Below are 18,868 nucleotides of genomic sequence, written 5' to 3'. Positions count from 1 at the left end.
AAGGGTCATCTCGGTTTCCTTCCACAAAAGATTGCCTCTGACAATCGTTTGCGGATGCCATCATCTCCTGGTACTCATTCAAGCATTGCCTATATGCTGCTGAATGAACGCCAACATCATCCGCGTTCCGTCGTTTGGCTCTCTGGAATTTCTTCCGGAGGCGCCTAACTACTTTCCGCTTCTGACTCAAAGTTCTATTCCACCATGACAGTATCATAGAACTTCTTCGGCTGTACCTCTCAAACAATGAATCATTGACACTAGAAATAGTGTCAGTCAGAAACCTCACTTGCTCATCCACTGGAAGAGAAATCATGCAACGTAACAACACTAAAGGCATCGCTAAGTTGCTGGGCATATAATGCCCAATCGCCAACGAGTAGTAGGATCTACGAAGTCTACTACATAATCATATGAGATCTCAATCCGGATCAGATTGTGATCACTGATCCCAAGATCTTCACTGACGCTCCATGAGAAACGAAACCGCCGTGAAGCAGCCCCATTACAACATATTACGTCAACGTCGCTAGAACCGTTTACCGTACAAAAGGTGTTCACATCACTTGGCACATTCACAACGTGAATGTCCCTTGAAAGCATCCATTCACTCAGCACCTCACCCCTTACTAAACCACATGGGAGAAGATGCATTCGCGTCTAAGCGATGGATGAAACGATGGCTTGTCACCTGTAGTAGCACCTCATAAATGTACACAAGGTACGGCTCCAACGGCTCTTCATATTTACAGTAGAGATTCGCTAAGAAGATCTCCCCAAAACGACCACTTACATTTACACACACCGTTGTCAGTCTGGCTGACCAGAACACAATCGACGCTATCGTCGTCAATTATGATTGCAGAATGACGCCTTAGATAAGAAAATACCCGCATTTTTGCGGGTAGGCCCAATATTCGATCAAAGTTCGAATAAGGTTCCTGAACCAATGCATATCTGCTACCCAATTGACGCATAGCGACACCTAAAGCAGCCATAACCGCCTGGGACCCCCGAAAATTAAGTTGGATTATACAATCCATCTTACTCGTAATGTCGTGATTTAGCCCTAGCTAACATTAGCCTATAAAGGGGACAAGCCTCTGACATCATCAGATGTTCCGAAGGTTTCCCCCTATATGCGCAGTTCCGACAATTCAGAGCATCACGACAGTCCCTGACCATATGCCCCTCTTCACCACATCGACGACACACCGACTTCCTAAAACGGCAGTGCTTGGCCCTGTGATCGAAGCTCAAGCAGCGGTAGCAGTACTGGACCAAATCGTGTGGCTGCACCCCACAGGAGAACCACTCGAAATACATAGATCCAACTTGCCCTCTATCACCACGTCAATTCCTTCCAAGGAGCGGTCAAAACCTTGACTGAGGTTCCATAACTTTAGTGAAAAGTTATACATTTTCGCGGAAATTAGGAAAGAGTTCAAAATAATTGGCAGTTTGCAACTTGGTTTAAAAAAAATCAAGCTGTGTTTGCATCTGAAAATATATAAGAAAAACCATCAATATAATATTTATAGTGCCCAATCACAAGGACAATCTGGATAAAACTTGTAAAATATGACCCTAAACCTTATATCAAAAAAAGTGCTGCTAAGAATGTTATATGTTATGGTTACCGATTTCTTTTATTCAGAGACTTATAGCAAAATTTGATTCGGAACATTTCTTATTTTTACCATATCCCCAAAAAGTGAAGTATTTTGTTAGATTTTGATCCAGTATGGAATTATATAAAATTAACAGTCCAACATTAAAATAAATAATTTCATTCAAAAATATATAAATTCGTAATCTAATTTGCTTAAGAAAATAGTATACCCAGATATATGGTTTAGTCTGAAACTCATAGTGAAATTTTGTGTAGATTTTTTCTTCTTTTGACACTTTTCACCTAGAACAAAGTTTTATTTTATTTTCCTGTGTCAACTCGTACAAGAAGGAAATAAAATTCATAAAAAAATTGGGAAATATTTACATGTTTTTCAGCAAAATTAATGCTGATATTTTCTTGATATATAATAAAAATATACATTTCATTTCTTTGGTGACCCATAGTGAAATTTGACGAAGAATATTATTCTCTTTGATTTCATCTTTCTATAAGTATGGTTTGTGGGACAATTTTGAATAAAATCAGATGAAGTCCGACTTTAACCCTAGAACGCGTTTTTCATTTTTAGAGATTCCTGGCGATTAGATAAGATTTATAGATTTGGTGTATTCTGTATGGCGAACAATTTTGTAGAATATTTGGATTTGATATGATCACATTTTAAAGGAATTTTTGAACGATTTTGGAAAAAAGGACCAAAAAGATCCCTTTGATGAGCTGCATGAGGGTTAAAATTTTCCCCACATCCTCCTCTGTAAAGTTGCCAAAGACACTATGTACCTAAAATGCAAGGATTCCAAGATATCTTAACTCGAATATTTCGAAAAAAATCTAGAAATGGGCGGAACTTGCCCCTCCTACTTTGGTTACTTTCCGATGTAAACTTTAAAAACCGTAATACACGCGTCTCATATTTTTAGCTCTACTTTCATAATCTAATCACTTTTCCCATCATTTCTTCCATGAAAAAAAAAAAAATAATTACTGTTTGTTTTGCTTCGGTTGAAGTTTCAATCTCATTTGATTGTTTTTAAGTCTGGAGTATTACCCCAATGGCTTAAACTTCATCATTACTTTCTGTTGCAGAGAGCCATGTTTTCAAAACGAACTGACAAATGTTGCAATATTTTACTGATTGCTACCAATATTATGATTTCAACCCGGCGAAGAGGATTATCAATTGGCTTTTCAGATTTTTAAAACGATGCCTTTTTTTAGCGAAAAACCCAACTCTTTAAGTGTCTAGTATTCTCAAATAAATGAGAATCACACTCACTTTTCGGCTTTCCCAAAAAACATCAGAACAAACATATTTGCAAACAACTATCAGCACGTATCAGTTAAGAACTCATCGAGTTCTATAAGTTGAAGATAACATCACCACAGTTGCCTGTGAGTGATTGTTGTTGGAATTTATTTCAAATTCCCCTGTACATGCCATCCACTGTTTTTGTTTCGGTTGAAGTTTCAATCTCATTAGATTGGTTTTAAGTCTGGAGTATTACTCCAATGGCTTAAACTTCATCATTACTTTCTGTTACCTAGAGTAATAATTTTCAAAACGAACTGACAGTGTTGCAAAATTTACTGATTACACTGTGAACCGAAATTTTGGGGGGTGGAAAATTCCTTTTGGGGGTGAAAGGCCTTGATGAGTATTTACAGAACCCCAAAGGACAGATCCGCCGTGAGTCGAACTTTTGAGTTATGGCGTGATGAATATACTATATTTTGTTTTTCTGTATATTCGTTTTTTGTTGACTGTTGGAATATACAGAAGATAAAGAAAAACAAAACATAGTTTTTTCTGAACAAAAACAGTGTAAATGTCAAAAAGGACTATGAAAACGCGACAATATCGATTAGTCGTCAATGAGAGCCGTACCTAAAATTTTCTGAGCGAAATTTTTTCAGAATATTTCGAAGCTGAAAAATGTCATCTTGTGGTACTTTTATTGCGGATCTTGAAACAAAGGACGAAAAGGGCATGGAAGGTAGCGAGTTAGAAGGTCGAAATGTTCTACGAAAAATATCCTCATTAGATTTGACTGAAGACATGTCATATCAAAAATAAGCCAAAACAACAGCGAACAAAGATATAACGCTAATTTCTGATGGCTTATAGGGTCTCCAGAGAAAAATTCATCACGCCATAACTCAAAGGTTCGACTCATGGCGGATCTGTCCTTTGGGGTTCTGTATATACTCATCAAGGCCTTTCACCCCCAAAAGGAATTTTCCACCCCACAGACCTCGAGCTCCATTTTGTTGCACAGTGTTACAAATATTTAATATTTTACAAATATTTTTGTTCTTATGTTTTTTTGGGAAAGCCGAAAAGTGAGATTATCATTTATTTGAGAATTCAAAAAGCTGAAAAGCCAATTGATAATTCCCTTCGCCGTTATGAAATCATGATATTGTTAGCGATCAGTTAAATTTTGCAACACTGTCAGTTCGTTTTGAAAATCATTACTCTCTGTAACAGAAAGTAATGTCGAAGTTTAAGCTATTGCGGTAATACTCCAGACTCAAAAACAATCAAAATTAATTACTGTTTGCAAAGAAGAATAACGCGTAGGTATGTATGTATATATGTACATATCGTGTTTCAAAATGCATTCCTAATATGAAGAATCATTTAGATTATATTTAAATCCATATAAGTTATTGCTGATTATGTCGATGACCTAACTTATTTTTTTGGAAGAAGTGCAATGTTCGCTTATAAGGTTTTCTTCAGAAGATTAATATTAATATGTATAACATAACATATATACCTCATTACTTTTTACATTTATAATAATTTTTAATATTTTGTTCAAATGTCTTAATATGTTTTTTTTTAATTCAAATTTTTTACTTTAAATGTTCCGGCTAAAATGCATTTTAATGAATTTTAAGAACAATAATTTAAAAATATATAGTTATGTCATAGATGGCATTATTAGTGAAACAAATGCGGCAACATAAATGATATAACATTTGACGACCTTTTATTTGTTTTATATAAATAATCTCATTTATACAAAATATTTTATATATATTTTGTCAAAAATACGTAAACGCCTTCACAAGTATAGACATTTAAATGGTAAATTTTGGTTTCCTTTTTTGGATGAACAGTGATTTGTATACTATTGCTAGATTGAAGTTTAATATAATTTCCACTGTAATTTTTAAATAAGAATCGTAATTTTTTATGTTTAAAGAGATTTATGAACTGAACTATTACTTGATATTCAATTTTTCTTCAAAGCGCCCGGCCGAGATGGCGCCGGTTGAACCTGCTGTCGTAAACTACATAACCCAAATTGTACAAAATGCATGGAGAACGGGCGTAATACCGAAATTTTGGTAATATGGTGTAATTGTAACGATTCCCAAAAATGTTAACTGGCAAATTTTAAAAACTGGCTAGGAATAACTGTGCAAAACAGCATATCAAAATTCATGGCCCAAATACTTCGAAGTAGGCTTTCCCCTGTGTTGGAAAGATTTTTGCCTAAAGAGCAGGCGGGTTACAGGAGAGGACGGTCATTTTCAGATCACATAAATACACTCCGTATCATCATTGAACAGTCGTTGGAATATAACCGCCAATTGTATCTTCTATTTATAGATTTTCAACGTACATTAGACACTGTGTCGAGACCAGCACTGTGAACCGCTCTAGCCGTAAAAGGTATCCCCAAAAAAATTATACAACTCATCAAGGAAATCTTCCACGACTCTGAAATAGTAGTCAACTTCAATGTTGACCAAACAAGGTTGTGTGCTCTCGCCTACACTCTTCCTGATTCTTCTGGACACCGTTATGGAAAAAACAAATCGCGATGTGCCACGAGGTATACAATGGACCATAAACGAGCATTTATACGACATCGAATATGCTGATGATTATGTCTGGTGACACAAAACTTCCGCGACATAGAACTGAAACTGCAAAAATTAGTAGAAAACTCTAGTGCAGTAGGCCTCAGACTCAACATAAAAAAAGGCCAAACTTATGAGGATAAATACTTCAACTTCGACCACTTTGAAAATCGAAGGAGAACAAATTGAAGACGTCGATAAATTCTGTTACCTTGGAAGTATGCTCTCAAAAAATTGAGGTTAAGAAGAAGGCATACAAATGCGAATAAACAAAACCCGTGCTGCATTTTTGTGTCTTCATAAAGTTTGAAAATCAAGTCGCATCACTCGATGAAGAAAGATGCGAATATTCAATGCTAGCATTATGTCAGTCTCGCTGTACGGATGCACCACCTGAGGAACCACCCAAGCACAACTGCAGAAGCTACAAATATTTGTCAACCGCTGTTTGAAACTGGTGTTACACATATTCTGGCCAAACTGGGTAACAAATGAACAACTACTAATGTTAGCCAATACCAACACTATCGTGGGTTGGTCATATATTCAGAAGGTCATCAATAGATATTATCAAAACGACTTTGGATTGGAATCCTCAAGGGCACAGAAGACCAGGAAAGAATGTCGATAAATAAACAAGTCCTGGAATGAATTGAAGTTATTAGCAAGAAACCGAAGCTCAGCAAGAAACTTTACACAAGTGAAATTATTGTATTGTATTATAATTTACTTCTTGCTTGAAAAAAATTAATAAAGGACAAAAAAGGACATATATTTCGGGTGTCAGGAAAGGGGGTTCGTCACTACAGCCGCACGTATCCATAATCTCAGTTTTAGCAGTGGTGTAGGCTGCTTTCAATTGAGCATAATTGCTCAATTGACGTAGGGGATAGATGATACCAAGGAACGGTCCTGACCGGCTTTAACATGACAAAGCCCAGGATTTATCTTGGTCCCTCTTTCATCTCAAGTGGACACTGACCTCCCCGCGGTGTCACCTGGGGAACTGCCTTTAACACCCGTTGAAGGTAGTGAGCTAACATGTGCGGCGCGTTCACCCATAAGAACGTTAAAAACTTGGGTTTGGGCGTCGGGTTAGTAACCCTCCACTAGAAAAAACAGCCTTCTGAATATACGAAAAAACGAAGGAAAAGAAAAACAAACCCCTGTAGAGTTGACGAACACCGCAAACGTTTTAAGGACCATGATCTGCGAATCTGCACCTGGAATATTCGCACTCTTTATAGAGAAGGTGCAGTTTACGTATTGGCAGATGTACTTGAAAAGTACAAGGCCGACATAACTGCGATACAGGAAATACGATGGAACGGGAAAGGCATCACAACAACACCTAAAGGTGACGCACTGTATTAATGCTGCCATGACACAAAGCATGAGTTTGGTTGCGGATTTGTAGTTGGTCGGAGGTTAAAACACCTGGTCTCCAGCTTCACACCCGTGAATAAAAGACTTGCTACAATTCGAATATAAGTAAAATTCTTCAACATCAGCTTTGTTTGCGCTCATGCTCCCACTGAAGACAAGGACGAACAGACCAAAGATATATTTTATGAGCGCTTAGAAGAAACATATGACCGTTGCCCTGTTCCTGATATTAAAATTATTCTAGGCGATTTTAATGCCAAAATTGGAAAGGAAAACATGTTGGGCCAAAAACATGTTGGGGAAAATTCAGTCTCCACAATGAAACATCTGACAATGGCATGAGGCTGATAGACTTCGCAGCGGCAAAAAACATGGTAGTTAGCAGCACCATATTTAAATATCTCGACATCCATAAGGGCACCTGGCTGTCTCCAGATCAGAAAACAAGAAATCAAATTGATCACGTTGTGATAGATGGAAGACATTCATCGAGCGTGTTGGATGTGCGCTCGTTCCGAGGAGCAAAGGTAGACTCGGATCACTACATAGTTGCAGCAAAGGTACGCACCCGGTTAAACGTAGCAAACAACGTACGAACAGACACAACACGAAAGTTAGACATCGGTAAGCTGCAATCACAACAGATAGCCACAGCATATTCCACTCAACTAGCCCAATTGCTTAATCAAAGCACTCCTCATCCCGATAATATATAAGCGCAATGGCAATGTATTGCCCACTCCATGCAAACAGCCGCAAAATCCATACTTGGATACCAGAGACCTCCACCAAGGAATCCATGGTATGATCAGGAGTGTCGTACTGCTACCGAAGAGAAAAATGCGGCATATAGGGCTACTTTACAATCCGTAGCAACGCGTAGCGCACGAGAGAGATATCGGAAAAAGAGAGAGATGGAAAAGCGGGAGTGTAAAAAAATCGAGATGTACAGTAGCCAGAATGAAGTCCGAAAATTCTAAAAAAGAGTGAAGCATCAAACTGATGTTTTTGGCAGGCACCTCCTCCTGTAGAGACCAGCAAGGTAATTTGGTAACTGATACAGATAGTGTGCTCAGGATATGGAAAGATCATTTTTCAAACCTGTTGGTATCCAGCGAAGACGACGAAGATACCACATATCCAATCCCAGATGATGGTATTGAATGTATACCGCCCAGCTAAATGAGGTAAAGACACCAATAAATCGGCTGAAGAATAATAAGGCAGCAGGAGCCGATGGCTTACCAGCCGAGCTGTTCAAAACCGGAGGCGACACGCTGATAAGGTGTATTCATCAGCTAGTAAGCACCATCTGGCAGGAAGAACGAGTACCTGACGATTGGAACCTGAGTATCCTGTGCCCCGTCCATAAGAAAGGAGATAAGACTGTATGCTCTAACTATAGGGGCATAAGTCTACTCCCGATTGCTTACAAGATCGTGTCAGGGATATTGTGCGAACGACTAAAGCCTATGGTCAACGAGATAATTGGGCCATACCAATGCGGCCTTAGACCTGGCAAGTCCACCATTGACCCTGCGGCAAATCCTGGAGAAGACCCAAGAGATGCAGATCGACACCTACCACCTTTTTGTCGATTATAAAGCAGCCTTCGACAGCCCACTACGTTCAAAGGTATTCCAGGCCATGTCTGAATTTGGTATCCCCGCAAAGCTCATTCGGCTTTGTAAAATGGCTTTAACTGACACGAGATCCTCAGTTAAAATAGGAAAGAACCTCTCCGAAGAATTTTGTACCAAAAGAGGTTTCAGACAAGCAGACAGCCTTTCGTGTGATCTCTTCAACATCCTGCTGGACAAGGTTATACGAGAGGCAAACGTCAAAGGAACTGGCACAATCTACACCAATAGCCACATGTTACTTGCTTATGCTGATGATATAGACATAATGGGACGATCAGTAAAAGAAGTAACAGATATGTACCTTTATGAAGGTCGAAGGAGAATCTGCTAAAGTGGGTCTGGCGGTAAACGGCGGGAAGACTAAGTTGATGGTGTCGACGCGCAATGCGCCCATAGAGATCGGGCCAACTGTTGACGGTGGTTCCTATAATTTTGAGGTAGTAAAAGACTTCGTCTACCTCGGCACCGCCGTAAACACAACTAACGACATCAGTTGTGAAATAAAAAGAAGAATTGTATTGGCTAACAGATGTTACTTTGGCTTAAGTAAGCAGTTTAAAAAACAGCCACATCTCGTCAAACAAAAATAACGCTTTGCAAAACACTGATACTACCCGTGCTGATGTATGGTTCCGAAGCTTGGGTACTTGCGCAAGCAGATAAGGCAGTGCTTGGTGTGTTTGAGAGAAAAATTCTTCGAAAGATCTACGGACCAATCAGCGTTGACGGTGAATATCGACGTCGCATGAGCCACGAGCTGTATCTGCTATACAACGACATCAATATAGTTAAACGTATTGAGATGCAACGATTGCGTTGGCTAGACCATATTATAAGAATGAGCGATGATGAACCCGCTAAAAAGGCGTATAAATTCGAGCCACATGGCGGTGCATTCAGAATTGGCATGCCAAAGAATAGATGGCGTAAACAAGTGGATGAAGAGATGACAAGGCGCGGTATTCCAGAATGAGAAGCAATAGACAGAGAGAAATGGAGATCTTTTCTTAGTTCGGCCTATAGAGTAAGTATCTTGACCAAACTAGCTGATATTTGACATTTGAGGTTCTTAATGGACTAGAAACTTCTGCACTGAAAATTGTCAAGATAGGTTCACGTTTTGGTATAGCCCCCATATAACGGTACCTCCAGATTTAAGGTATTTTGAGGATTTTGGCTACATTTTCCTCCCAAATTGGCTCTAATTTGGCACTTGAAGTTTCAAGAGATCAAAAAACTTCTGCAGCAAAACTGGTAAAGATAGGTCCACGCTTTTGGTACAGGTCCCATATAACGGTTCCTCCAGATTTAAGGTATTTTGAGGCTTTAAGCTCCATTTTTTGGCCGAATTAGCTGAAATTTGACATTTGAGTTTACCACTGACCAAAAAACTTCTTTTCTAAAAATTGCCAATATAGGTCCACGTTTTGGTATAGCCTTCATATAACGGTACCTCCGGATTTAAGGTATTTTGAGGATTTTGGCTACATTTGCCTCACAAATTGGCTTCAATTTGGCACTTGAAGTTTCAAGAGATCAAAAGACTTTTGCACCAAAAATGGTGAAGATAGGTCCACGTTTTGGTATAGCCCTAATATAACGGTACCTCCCGATTTAAAGTATTTTAAGGCTTTTAGCTACATTTTCTGACCGAATTAACTGAAATTTGACATTTGAGGTTACCAATGACCAAAAAGCTTATCTACTAAAAATTGCCAAGATAGGTCCACGTTTTGGTATAGCCTCCATTGAATATTTTATGGTGGATGGTATAAAAAGTTCGGCCCGGCCGAACTTACTCTTTTAATTTGTTTTTTTTTCAGGCTAGATTGGATTTCTTTTGCATTTTTTTTGCTTCCTAGTGGTTAAAAACTCATCCATCAAAAATTGTGGACACACGCCCACGTTATGTTATTAAGGTATTTTCAAGTTTTTAGCTGACCAAACTGGCTAAACTTTGAGGGAACATCAACTCAGGGGTCAAAAACCTTTTCCATCTATAAAATTGTTGGCATTGGTACTTTCGTAACCGAAAGAAAAGTAATTATTCCATATAAGTTCGGTTTATGGTGGAGGGTATTAAAAATTTGTCCCGGTCGAACTTAACGCTTCTTTTACTTGTTTCTCTTCTAACCACTGTGCCATTTTCAAAGAGATTATTTAACTTAAAAATTTAGGCAACAAACTTTTCTCCAGCACACTATGAGTTGTTCGCTGGCTGGCTGGTTGGCTGAGTGAAATGTAAATGTTGTAAAAGTTACAACAACGCATTGTTTGTTGCTGACTGTGCTGCTGTGTGTTGTCGACTAGGATGACTGCCTGCTAAATTCAACGACATGGAGCGTCTAACCGTTGTCCGCTAGTTTCAGTTTCAATTGGCAAGTTGCAGTTTACTCGATTCGCGTTCGTTTTGTGTTGGCCATATAAAAGACGTTAACATTTGAAAATGAGTTTTTATTTCGGCGCACAACGCGGAACGGAATATTTCGCCATCAATTGGTCAGTGTAAACAACGCGCTTGCGCTAGAAATCGACAAACCGAAAAACAAAGAAAACAAATTACATTGAAAGTAAAAAAGAAGAAAATTACTTGTTTCTGGATTTTCCAAGCGGGATTTGCGTGGTTGTGTGCTTGATTATATAAGATAAGAAAAATTAATACGAAAATTAAAAGAATTTCGTAACTAAGAGTGAAAAAGTAAACACCAATTATTGCAAATTATCGACAATGGAAATTAATTCGAATATTCAAAGTTTCTTTCGCAACAAAGTTGTGTTCATTACGGGTGGCACCGGATTTCTGGGAAAAGGTGTGTTTTGCTTGAAAAAAATCTCTAAATTAATTGTAACTATGATTTTATAGCCAAAGTGCAAGTGATGTCGTCAGTCCCAAATTGTTATAATAACTAGGAAATTGCTCTGGGAAAGCTGCGACGAACAAGGTCAAGTAATTAATGACTATTAAACATTGTGGATGTTTGTAATTTAAATAACGTGGAAAATAGTAACCTTATGAATTTTAAACAATTTACTGTAACTTTGCCTACGCCATTCGATTCTATTATAAAGCAATCAACGTTAGTTGGAATTAATGACGAAAATGTTAATCAATTATTAGTGAATAATAAATTACAAAGTTGTGATCTCAAAATAAACAATTAAACAAAAACAAAAAAAAAAGAGTTTTCTTCAAATTCAAGGGACTGAGAGTGAGACTATTGTAAACAAATTATTTATATGTACAAATCTATTTCCTCATCCGGTTAGTTGAAGATGCTATATTTTATGACTGCGTAATCTATAATAAATCTTCGTCAATCTGTTATAAGCACTTGGATTAATACCAACTCGAGTGCATTATTTTTGTAAACGACCCCAAATTAAGAAAAGCATGGCAAATTGTCCAATTATTGGTTTTGAAAAAAAATTGGGTCCCTGATCCTTAGAGCTGTCTGACAAAAGTCGTAACTAACAAAATAATTATTTTACAGGAGAAGCAAAAAACATTAAAATGAAAAACTGTTTTATGGAATATTAATTTTATGAAGGCGAGTATATGGAATATTATCAAACATATACGAATGGGAGTAAGTAATGAAACCAAAACCGCGGAAACGCTTGGTTTTGGAATCCGTCATTACAACAAAATCTGCAATGTTATCCCATTTTCCGAAATGATTTTTCTTGAATAAGATCGTTATTTTTTAACGTAGAAACTTTGCAAGAGCATGTATTTTAGTCTTATGTATTATACCCTAGACAGACGGCAGCGTTAATTTGCATTAACTGCCTTAATTCAAATTAATTCGTGCATTATCCACATTCTTAATGTACAAAATCAAAGGAAATTTAAACTGAATTTAGCAATTTCAATATGGCAATGCTGTTGAAAATCAATTGTCTTTTGTCAAATTTCCATGTTTAAGAAAATAAAAATGGAAAGCAAATCAGCAATTTTCGCGTTTCTTCAAAATAAGTAGTGGTCTTTTGCGAGTAGAATAGCAGCTAATCGTTTTTCACGCCTTCTAACAAAACTCTTTTTCAAATTTTTATTTTCACAAAAAATTTAATTACCCAGCATACAAATTCTATCGAAAATTATATCTTCCTCAAATGTTTTTTAAAGTTTTGCAATATTTTTATAATATTAAAAAGACTCAAAAATATCGCGAATAAATTAAATTTATTTTTGCTTCATCATGGTGAAAAAATCAAAGGTAGAAAGTGTATTTGTTTCGCATATTTTGGCGAACTTTTGTAAAGCTTTATGAAATGGTCTGCTGGGTACAAACAAACAACACAAACAGCTGTTTCATAAATGCAGATACTATCGTCTGTCAGGTTGAGAAATTAATTCAAATTAGGACATTTTTAATGCAAATTAACTCTGCCGTCTGTCTAGGGTATTAGATTCAATCAAAAAACTAATTTTGACTTTTTTGGAGATACGACTTCGGCTAATGGTGACGGTATGAGTCATGACAAATAATTCGAAACCAGAGATTTTGCCTATTTGCTTCACATCGACAAATCAACCGGTTTGGTCCAAACTTTGCACCTCGTAATTTTTTATACCCTCAGCCTTTACGCTAAATAGGGTATATACACTTTCATACGACCAAAAATGTGCCTCATCGAAATAATGGGTTTAGGCCACAAGTATGCTTGGACGAAATCTGTTACAGACAATTTGGAGTCGGTTGTGCAATGCCCGTCTATCCGTTCGTCTGACTGGTGCGCACGAACGAAGCAACCTATCGAGTCTAAAATTTGGCATTCATAATATTTTGACCAAACTTATTTAAGTTTGAAGATAGGCCATATCGATCCACCCCTTCCGGTAAAGTTTAAAAAGTTCAAACATTTTCGCTAAAATGTTACGCATGATAACTCTCGATGGGAGTAGCCGAATTGGCCATTACTATGCATATGGTAATACTACTATCTGGACAATGTCGGCCCAATCATTCGCCTTCCTCCCACACAATATTCGAAAAAATCTTCCCTCGGATCGTTTTAATTTTTTTTCAGCATATTGTCCTTGCGGCCCACCCTGCAATGGTACAATTTTTTTCGGGACAAGTCCTTCCTGAGATAAAGGCCCAAAAACTCCAAGAAACCTTGGCGGCACAAACTAAAATGGCAAATCAGCCAGATAACTGTTGCAGGGAATTTCTGATTGGTCCAAACTTTGCACATGACTATTTCATTTTTCGGATCGTTTTGAATTTTTTTCCCAAAATGTTACTCTTGGGAGGAGGCAAGTCCATACTTCCTGAGATAATGGCCCAAAAGCTCAAAAAAAACCTACCGGTGTCAACTTAACTGGGTACTACGTTATATAACCCTTGAAGGGATAAACTGATTTGGTCCAAACTTTGGACATCGTCTCGAATTATGTCTGAATAACGACTACATCAGACCACTCTTTCGGGTATCTCCAACACAAAGTTTAGAAAGATTGCGTTTATGGCAGCGACGACCACAGAAATACAACCAAAGCGAAGACATGTATGAACGTATGAGTGAAAAAAGCAACAACCACATTATGTTTTTGTTTGTTTTCATTCATTTACACTGTACGTGAGAGAGAGAAGCAAATGCAAAAACAACTCAGTGGGCGCCCTCACTATACGATCTAAGCAAAGAAGCTCGTCCCTGGTTTACGGACTCGTCTGGGATTGTTTTTAAATTTTTACATGTTTTGTATGCGGCCCAAGTTAAAAAGGTACACATTTCTTCGGGGCGACTCCATACTTTTTGACAAATTGACCTAAAAACTCTAAAAATGCCAATAGACTTCGGAAGTATTGTGTTTGCTTCATTGGAGGTTGAGGCTGGTATATTTCTATCGGCACAGCTGACTGATACTTTCTTACTCTTTTTATACCGTACACCACAATGTGGAAAGGGTATTATAAGTTTGTTTTGGTAAAAATTCATGTAACACCGCGAAATATTCTTCGGAAACCCCCAATGTGGTATACCAATCTTCATATCTCGACGAGATAAAGCGATTTTGAGATGTGTGTCCGTCCGTCCGTCCGTCTGTCCATTATAAATAGTAAACACGCTCCAGGCCGCAATTATGGACCGATCGTCACGAAATTTTGTATGGAGGTCGGGTTCAGGCCAGTATAGATCAATATTCTTATTGGTGATGATCGAGAAATATTTAGCGGGTGAAATGGACCAAAAACATAATATTTATTCAATTTTCTAGCGGCTCTGTAGGTTGCAATGATAGTCCGATCAACGCGAAATTTTATATAAGGTAAGAGTATATGACAGAGAAGAAGCTTGCAATTTGAGATGGCGATCAGATAATATTTAGAGTTTTAAATGGACCACAACTTTTGTGTGAAAATTGTGAAAAATTTTATATACAACTTATATCTTTATTCCTGGAAGATACATTCCGAACAAGTAAGCTACCCTTGGAAATGGAACGCTTGACCTTTCAATTGACGCCAGTTGTGTTGGTGTGCATGATCAGATAACAGAGTTACATCCCAATATTTTCAGTTGTTCGTATATAGTGTAATCATAAACTCGTTAGAGGTCGCAATTTTACCCCAATAGTCACGAAAATTTTCACCGGGTAAGAGTTTAGGTCAAAGAAGATGCCAACAATTTTGAATCATAATCTGATATTATTTAGCGGATGAAATGGACCATTACTTTTGTATGAAAAATATACAAATTTTATTTTTGGTCGATATTTTAATTCTTTTAGGACATATATCGGCAAAGTAGCCTACATATGGAAAAAACGACTGACCTTCCCCTGATTCAATTTGCAATAAAGTGTTTGCTAGATAACGGTCCTACTGCTTAATATGTAATGGGTTCTGTGTAGAGGGTCACATTGGAAAGGGTATTATAAGTATGTTTTGGTAAAAATTCATGTAACACCGCGAAATATTCGTATACCCAATGTGGTATACCAATTTTCATATCTTGACGAGATAAAGCGATTTTGAGATGTGTGTCCGTCCGTCCGCCCGCCTGTCCATTATAAATTGTAATCAAACTCCAGGCCGCAATTATGGACCGATCGTCACGAAATTTTGTACGGAGGTCGGGTTCAGACAAGAATAGATCCCTAATTTTATTGGTGAGTTGGACCAAAAACATTATATTTATCCAATTTTGTAGCGGCTTTGTAGGTCGCAATAATAGTCCGATCAACGCGAAGTTTTAAATAAGGTAAGAGTATATGACAAAGATGAAGCTTGCAATTTGAGATGGCGATCAGATAATATTTAGAGGGTTAAATGGACCACAACTTTTGTGTGAAAATTGTGAAAATTTTTAATATACCGCTTATATCTTTAATCCTGGAAGATACACTCCTGGCAACTAAGCTATATTTGGAAGACAAACGCTTGACCTTTCTATTGATGTCAATTGTGTTGGTGTACATGAAAAGATAACAGAGTTACAGCCTTATATACCCAGTTATTTGTTTGCAGTGTTACAATATACACTTTAGAGGTCGCAATTATAGCTCAATAATCACGAAATTTTGCACGAGGTAAGAGTTTAGGTAGGAGAAGATGCATACATACATACACGGGTGAAATGGACCAGTACTTTTGTATGAAAAATAAAAAAATAATATTTTTGGTATATATGGTAACATGGGGCGCCTTCGCCACTGGGGCGGCTACGCCAGCGCCAATTTTCTCGCAAAACACAAGTGCTAGAAAAATCCGTTAAAGGCAAAATTGTGTGTTTAATGCAAGTCTATCTTCTCACAAAAGTTGGCAGTTGTGTCATAGGTATGACAGCGGATGTACGCGGTTTTGTGTTTTCAGGGTATTGGAAAAAATAATTATGGTAGGTATTTTTTGTGATATCTTCTTTACCTTTTGTGATATCAAAAACACATTTTGTACCGTTAGAAGACAACTACTGAAGAATATAAATCCCAATACTTCGCATGAAAAAAGCAATTGCAAATGTCAATATAATAATATTATGAAATATGTAAGGGGTGGGGCGCCTACGCCATGATAGGGTCGTGGTGGGTTAATGTTAGAAATTTGTCATGTTTAACTTAAATTCTTTATACCATAGACATACCACACTATAATGTGAAGTTAAAATCAAATATTTTCCTAAACGTTTCTTGTTTTAGTTATATTATGATGTTTGTACCTAAATTCAAGGTACGTACTTCAATTAACCCGTTGAATCGGTTACTTTTGTGAATTTTAAAATCATTTTTGATCATTTAATAGAAAACATGTTCCTTTTTGCATAATGTTGATATTTAAGGAAGAAGTATGGTAAATTACAGTTTTAGAGTCCGTTGGAGAATGTTCAATAGATGGCGAAGCTGCCCCATGGGTGGGGAGGCTTCGCCACTTTTTAGACATTTTGTAAATTCTCAAAAATAATATTTTAAAAACAAAATTATATGCATTTATATATCAAAACCTATAGTCAAGATATGCTAATATTTGCACCAAAAACAATATTTGACAAAACTTTAACGGTGTCGGTATGAGAACATTTTGAACAAAAACGTGGCGAAGGCGCCCCATGTTACCATATACATATTTTATTTTGTGGCGGGATATACTGGCAAAGTAGCCTACATATGGAAAGAACCTTTCCGCCGATGCAAATTGCAACAACGTGTCTGCTAAATAACTGGCCTACTGCCTAATATATCTAATATATAATGGGTTTTGTGTATAGAACCACATTTTCCCATTCCCAGTTTTTTATACCCTCAGCCTTTAGGCTAAAGAGGGTATTTACACTTTGATACGACCAAAAATGTGCCTCATCGAAATAATGGTTTTAGACCCCAAGTATGTTTGTACGATATCCGTTTCAGACAATTTTGAGTAGATCTAGCAATGTCCGTCCGTCTGTCTGTCTGGCAGGCTGGTGCGCACGATAACTCTCGAACGGATTAATCGATTTGGTTCAAACTTTGGGTATCGAAATATTTTGTCCAGATTTGATTTAAGTTCGAAGATGGGCCACATAGGTCCACTCCTTCAGGTACCTCCCCCACAAATGATCAAAAATTGTCGCAAAATTTGTGCGCACGATAACTCTTGCAGGGAATAACCGATTTGGTCCATACTTTGCACATCGTGTAATTTCTACCAAACTTAGATGAGGTTCCAATATGGACTCAATCGGTCCACTCCTTCGGGTACCTCCCACACAAAATTTCGGAAAAGTTCAGTTTAGAACCTGGTCTCGAATCGCTTTGATTTTTGTTTACACAAGTTGTATTCGCTGTCCTCTATACGACGCTGTAAGTTTCATTAGGGGCAAGTCCATACTTCCTGAGAAAATAGCCTGAAAGTTACAAAAAACCCAATGACACCGTGTGTAGTGGTTGGAGCGCAAGATAACTCTCGAACGAATCTGCCGATTCGGTCCAAAATATGGCTTTCGTAATATTTAGTTCAAACTTAGTTCAAGTTCAAAGATGGATTATATCGGTCCACTCCTTCCGGTACCTCCCCCACAAAAGTTCGAAAATGTTCGGAAAATTTGTGCGTACGATAACTCTTGAAGGGAGTAACCGATTTGGTCCATACTTTGCACATTATGAAATTTCTACCAGACTTAGATGAGGTTCCAATATGGACTCAATCGGTAAACTCCTTCGAGTACCTCCCACACAAAATTTCGGAAAAGTTCAGTTTAGGACCTGCTCTCGAATCGCCTTGGTTTTTGTCGTTACATCTTGTATTCACTGTCCCCTATACGAAGGTACAAGTTTCCTAAGGGGCAAGTCCATACTTCCTGAGCAAATAGCCTGAAAGTTGAAAAACAAACTCTGTGGCACCATGTTTATGGGTGGAAGCGCAAGATAATTCTCGAACGGAAATGCCGATTCCGGCCAAAATTTGGCCTTCGTAATATTATTTCCAAACTTACTTTAAATTCGTAGATAAGCCATATCGGTCCACTCCCTCAGGTACCTACCCCACAAAAGTTGAAAAATATTCGGAAAAATTCTGCGCACGATAACTCTTGATTGGAGTGACCAATTTGGTCCATACTTTACACATTCTCATAATATCATATCTCATAATCCACTCCATCCCGTACCTCCCACACAAAATTTTGGATAAGTTCACTTTAAGACCTGCTATTGAATCACTTTGATTTTTGTTGAAGCAGCTTACATTCGCTTCCTCAATTACGATGGTAAAAGTTGTTTCAGGGGCAAGTCCATACTTCTTGAGGAAACAGCCCCAAGGGTGTAAAAACCCCCTATGGCACCCCCCATGGTCTATGTCGGTCCATTCCTTTAAGCACCTTTTCCGCAAAATTATTGAACTTTAAT

At 37.7% G+C, this 18,868-nt stretch overlaps 2 protein-coding genes across 5 annotated transcripts in view; one reads left to right on the top strand and one right to left on the bottom strand.

The window, feature by feature from the left end:
- The window catches only part of Sol1, a 458,110-nt gene that overhangs the window by 227,052 nt on the left and 212,190 nt on the right, over positions 1–18,868 (bottom strand). The window lies entirely within an intron of this gene.
- LOC141389736 (fatty acyl-CoA reductase wat-like) overlaps positions 10,736–18,868 on the top strand; it is an 87,591-nt gene continuing 79,458 nt past the window's right edge. Inside the window, exon 1 of the mRNA XM_073961722.1 lies at positions 10,736–11,351. Within this exon, the coding sequence (XP_073817823.1) occupies positions 11,270–11,351 (82 nt within the window). The 5' untranslated portion in view covers positions 10,736–11,269. The remainder of the gene's footprint in view (positions 11,352–18,868) is intronic.

The sequence above is a fragment of the Musca autumnalis genome, unplaced genomic scaffold (assembly GCF_047663935.1).
Source record: "Musca autumnalis isolate F117 unplaced genomic scaffold, ASM4766393v1 scaffold_1, whole genome shotgun sequence".
NCBI lineage: Eukaryota > Metazoa > Arthropoda > Insecta > Diptera > Muscidae > Musca > Musca autumnalis.
This window is presented reverse-complemented; position numbering and strand designations above follow the sequence as displayed.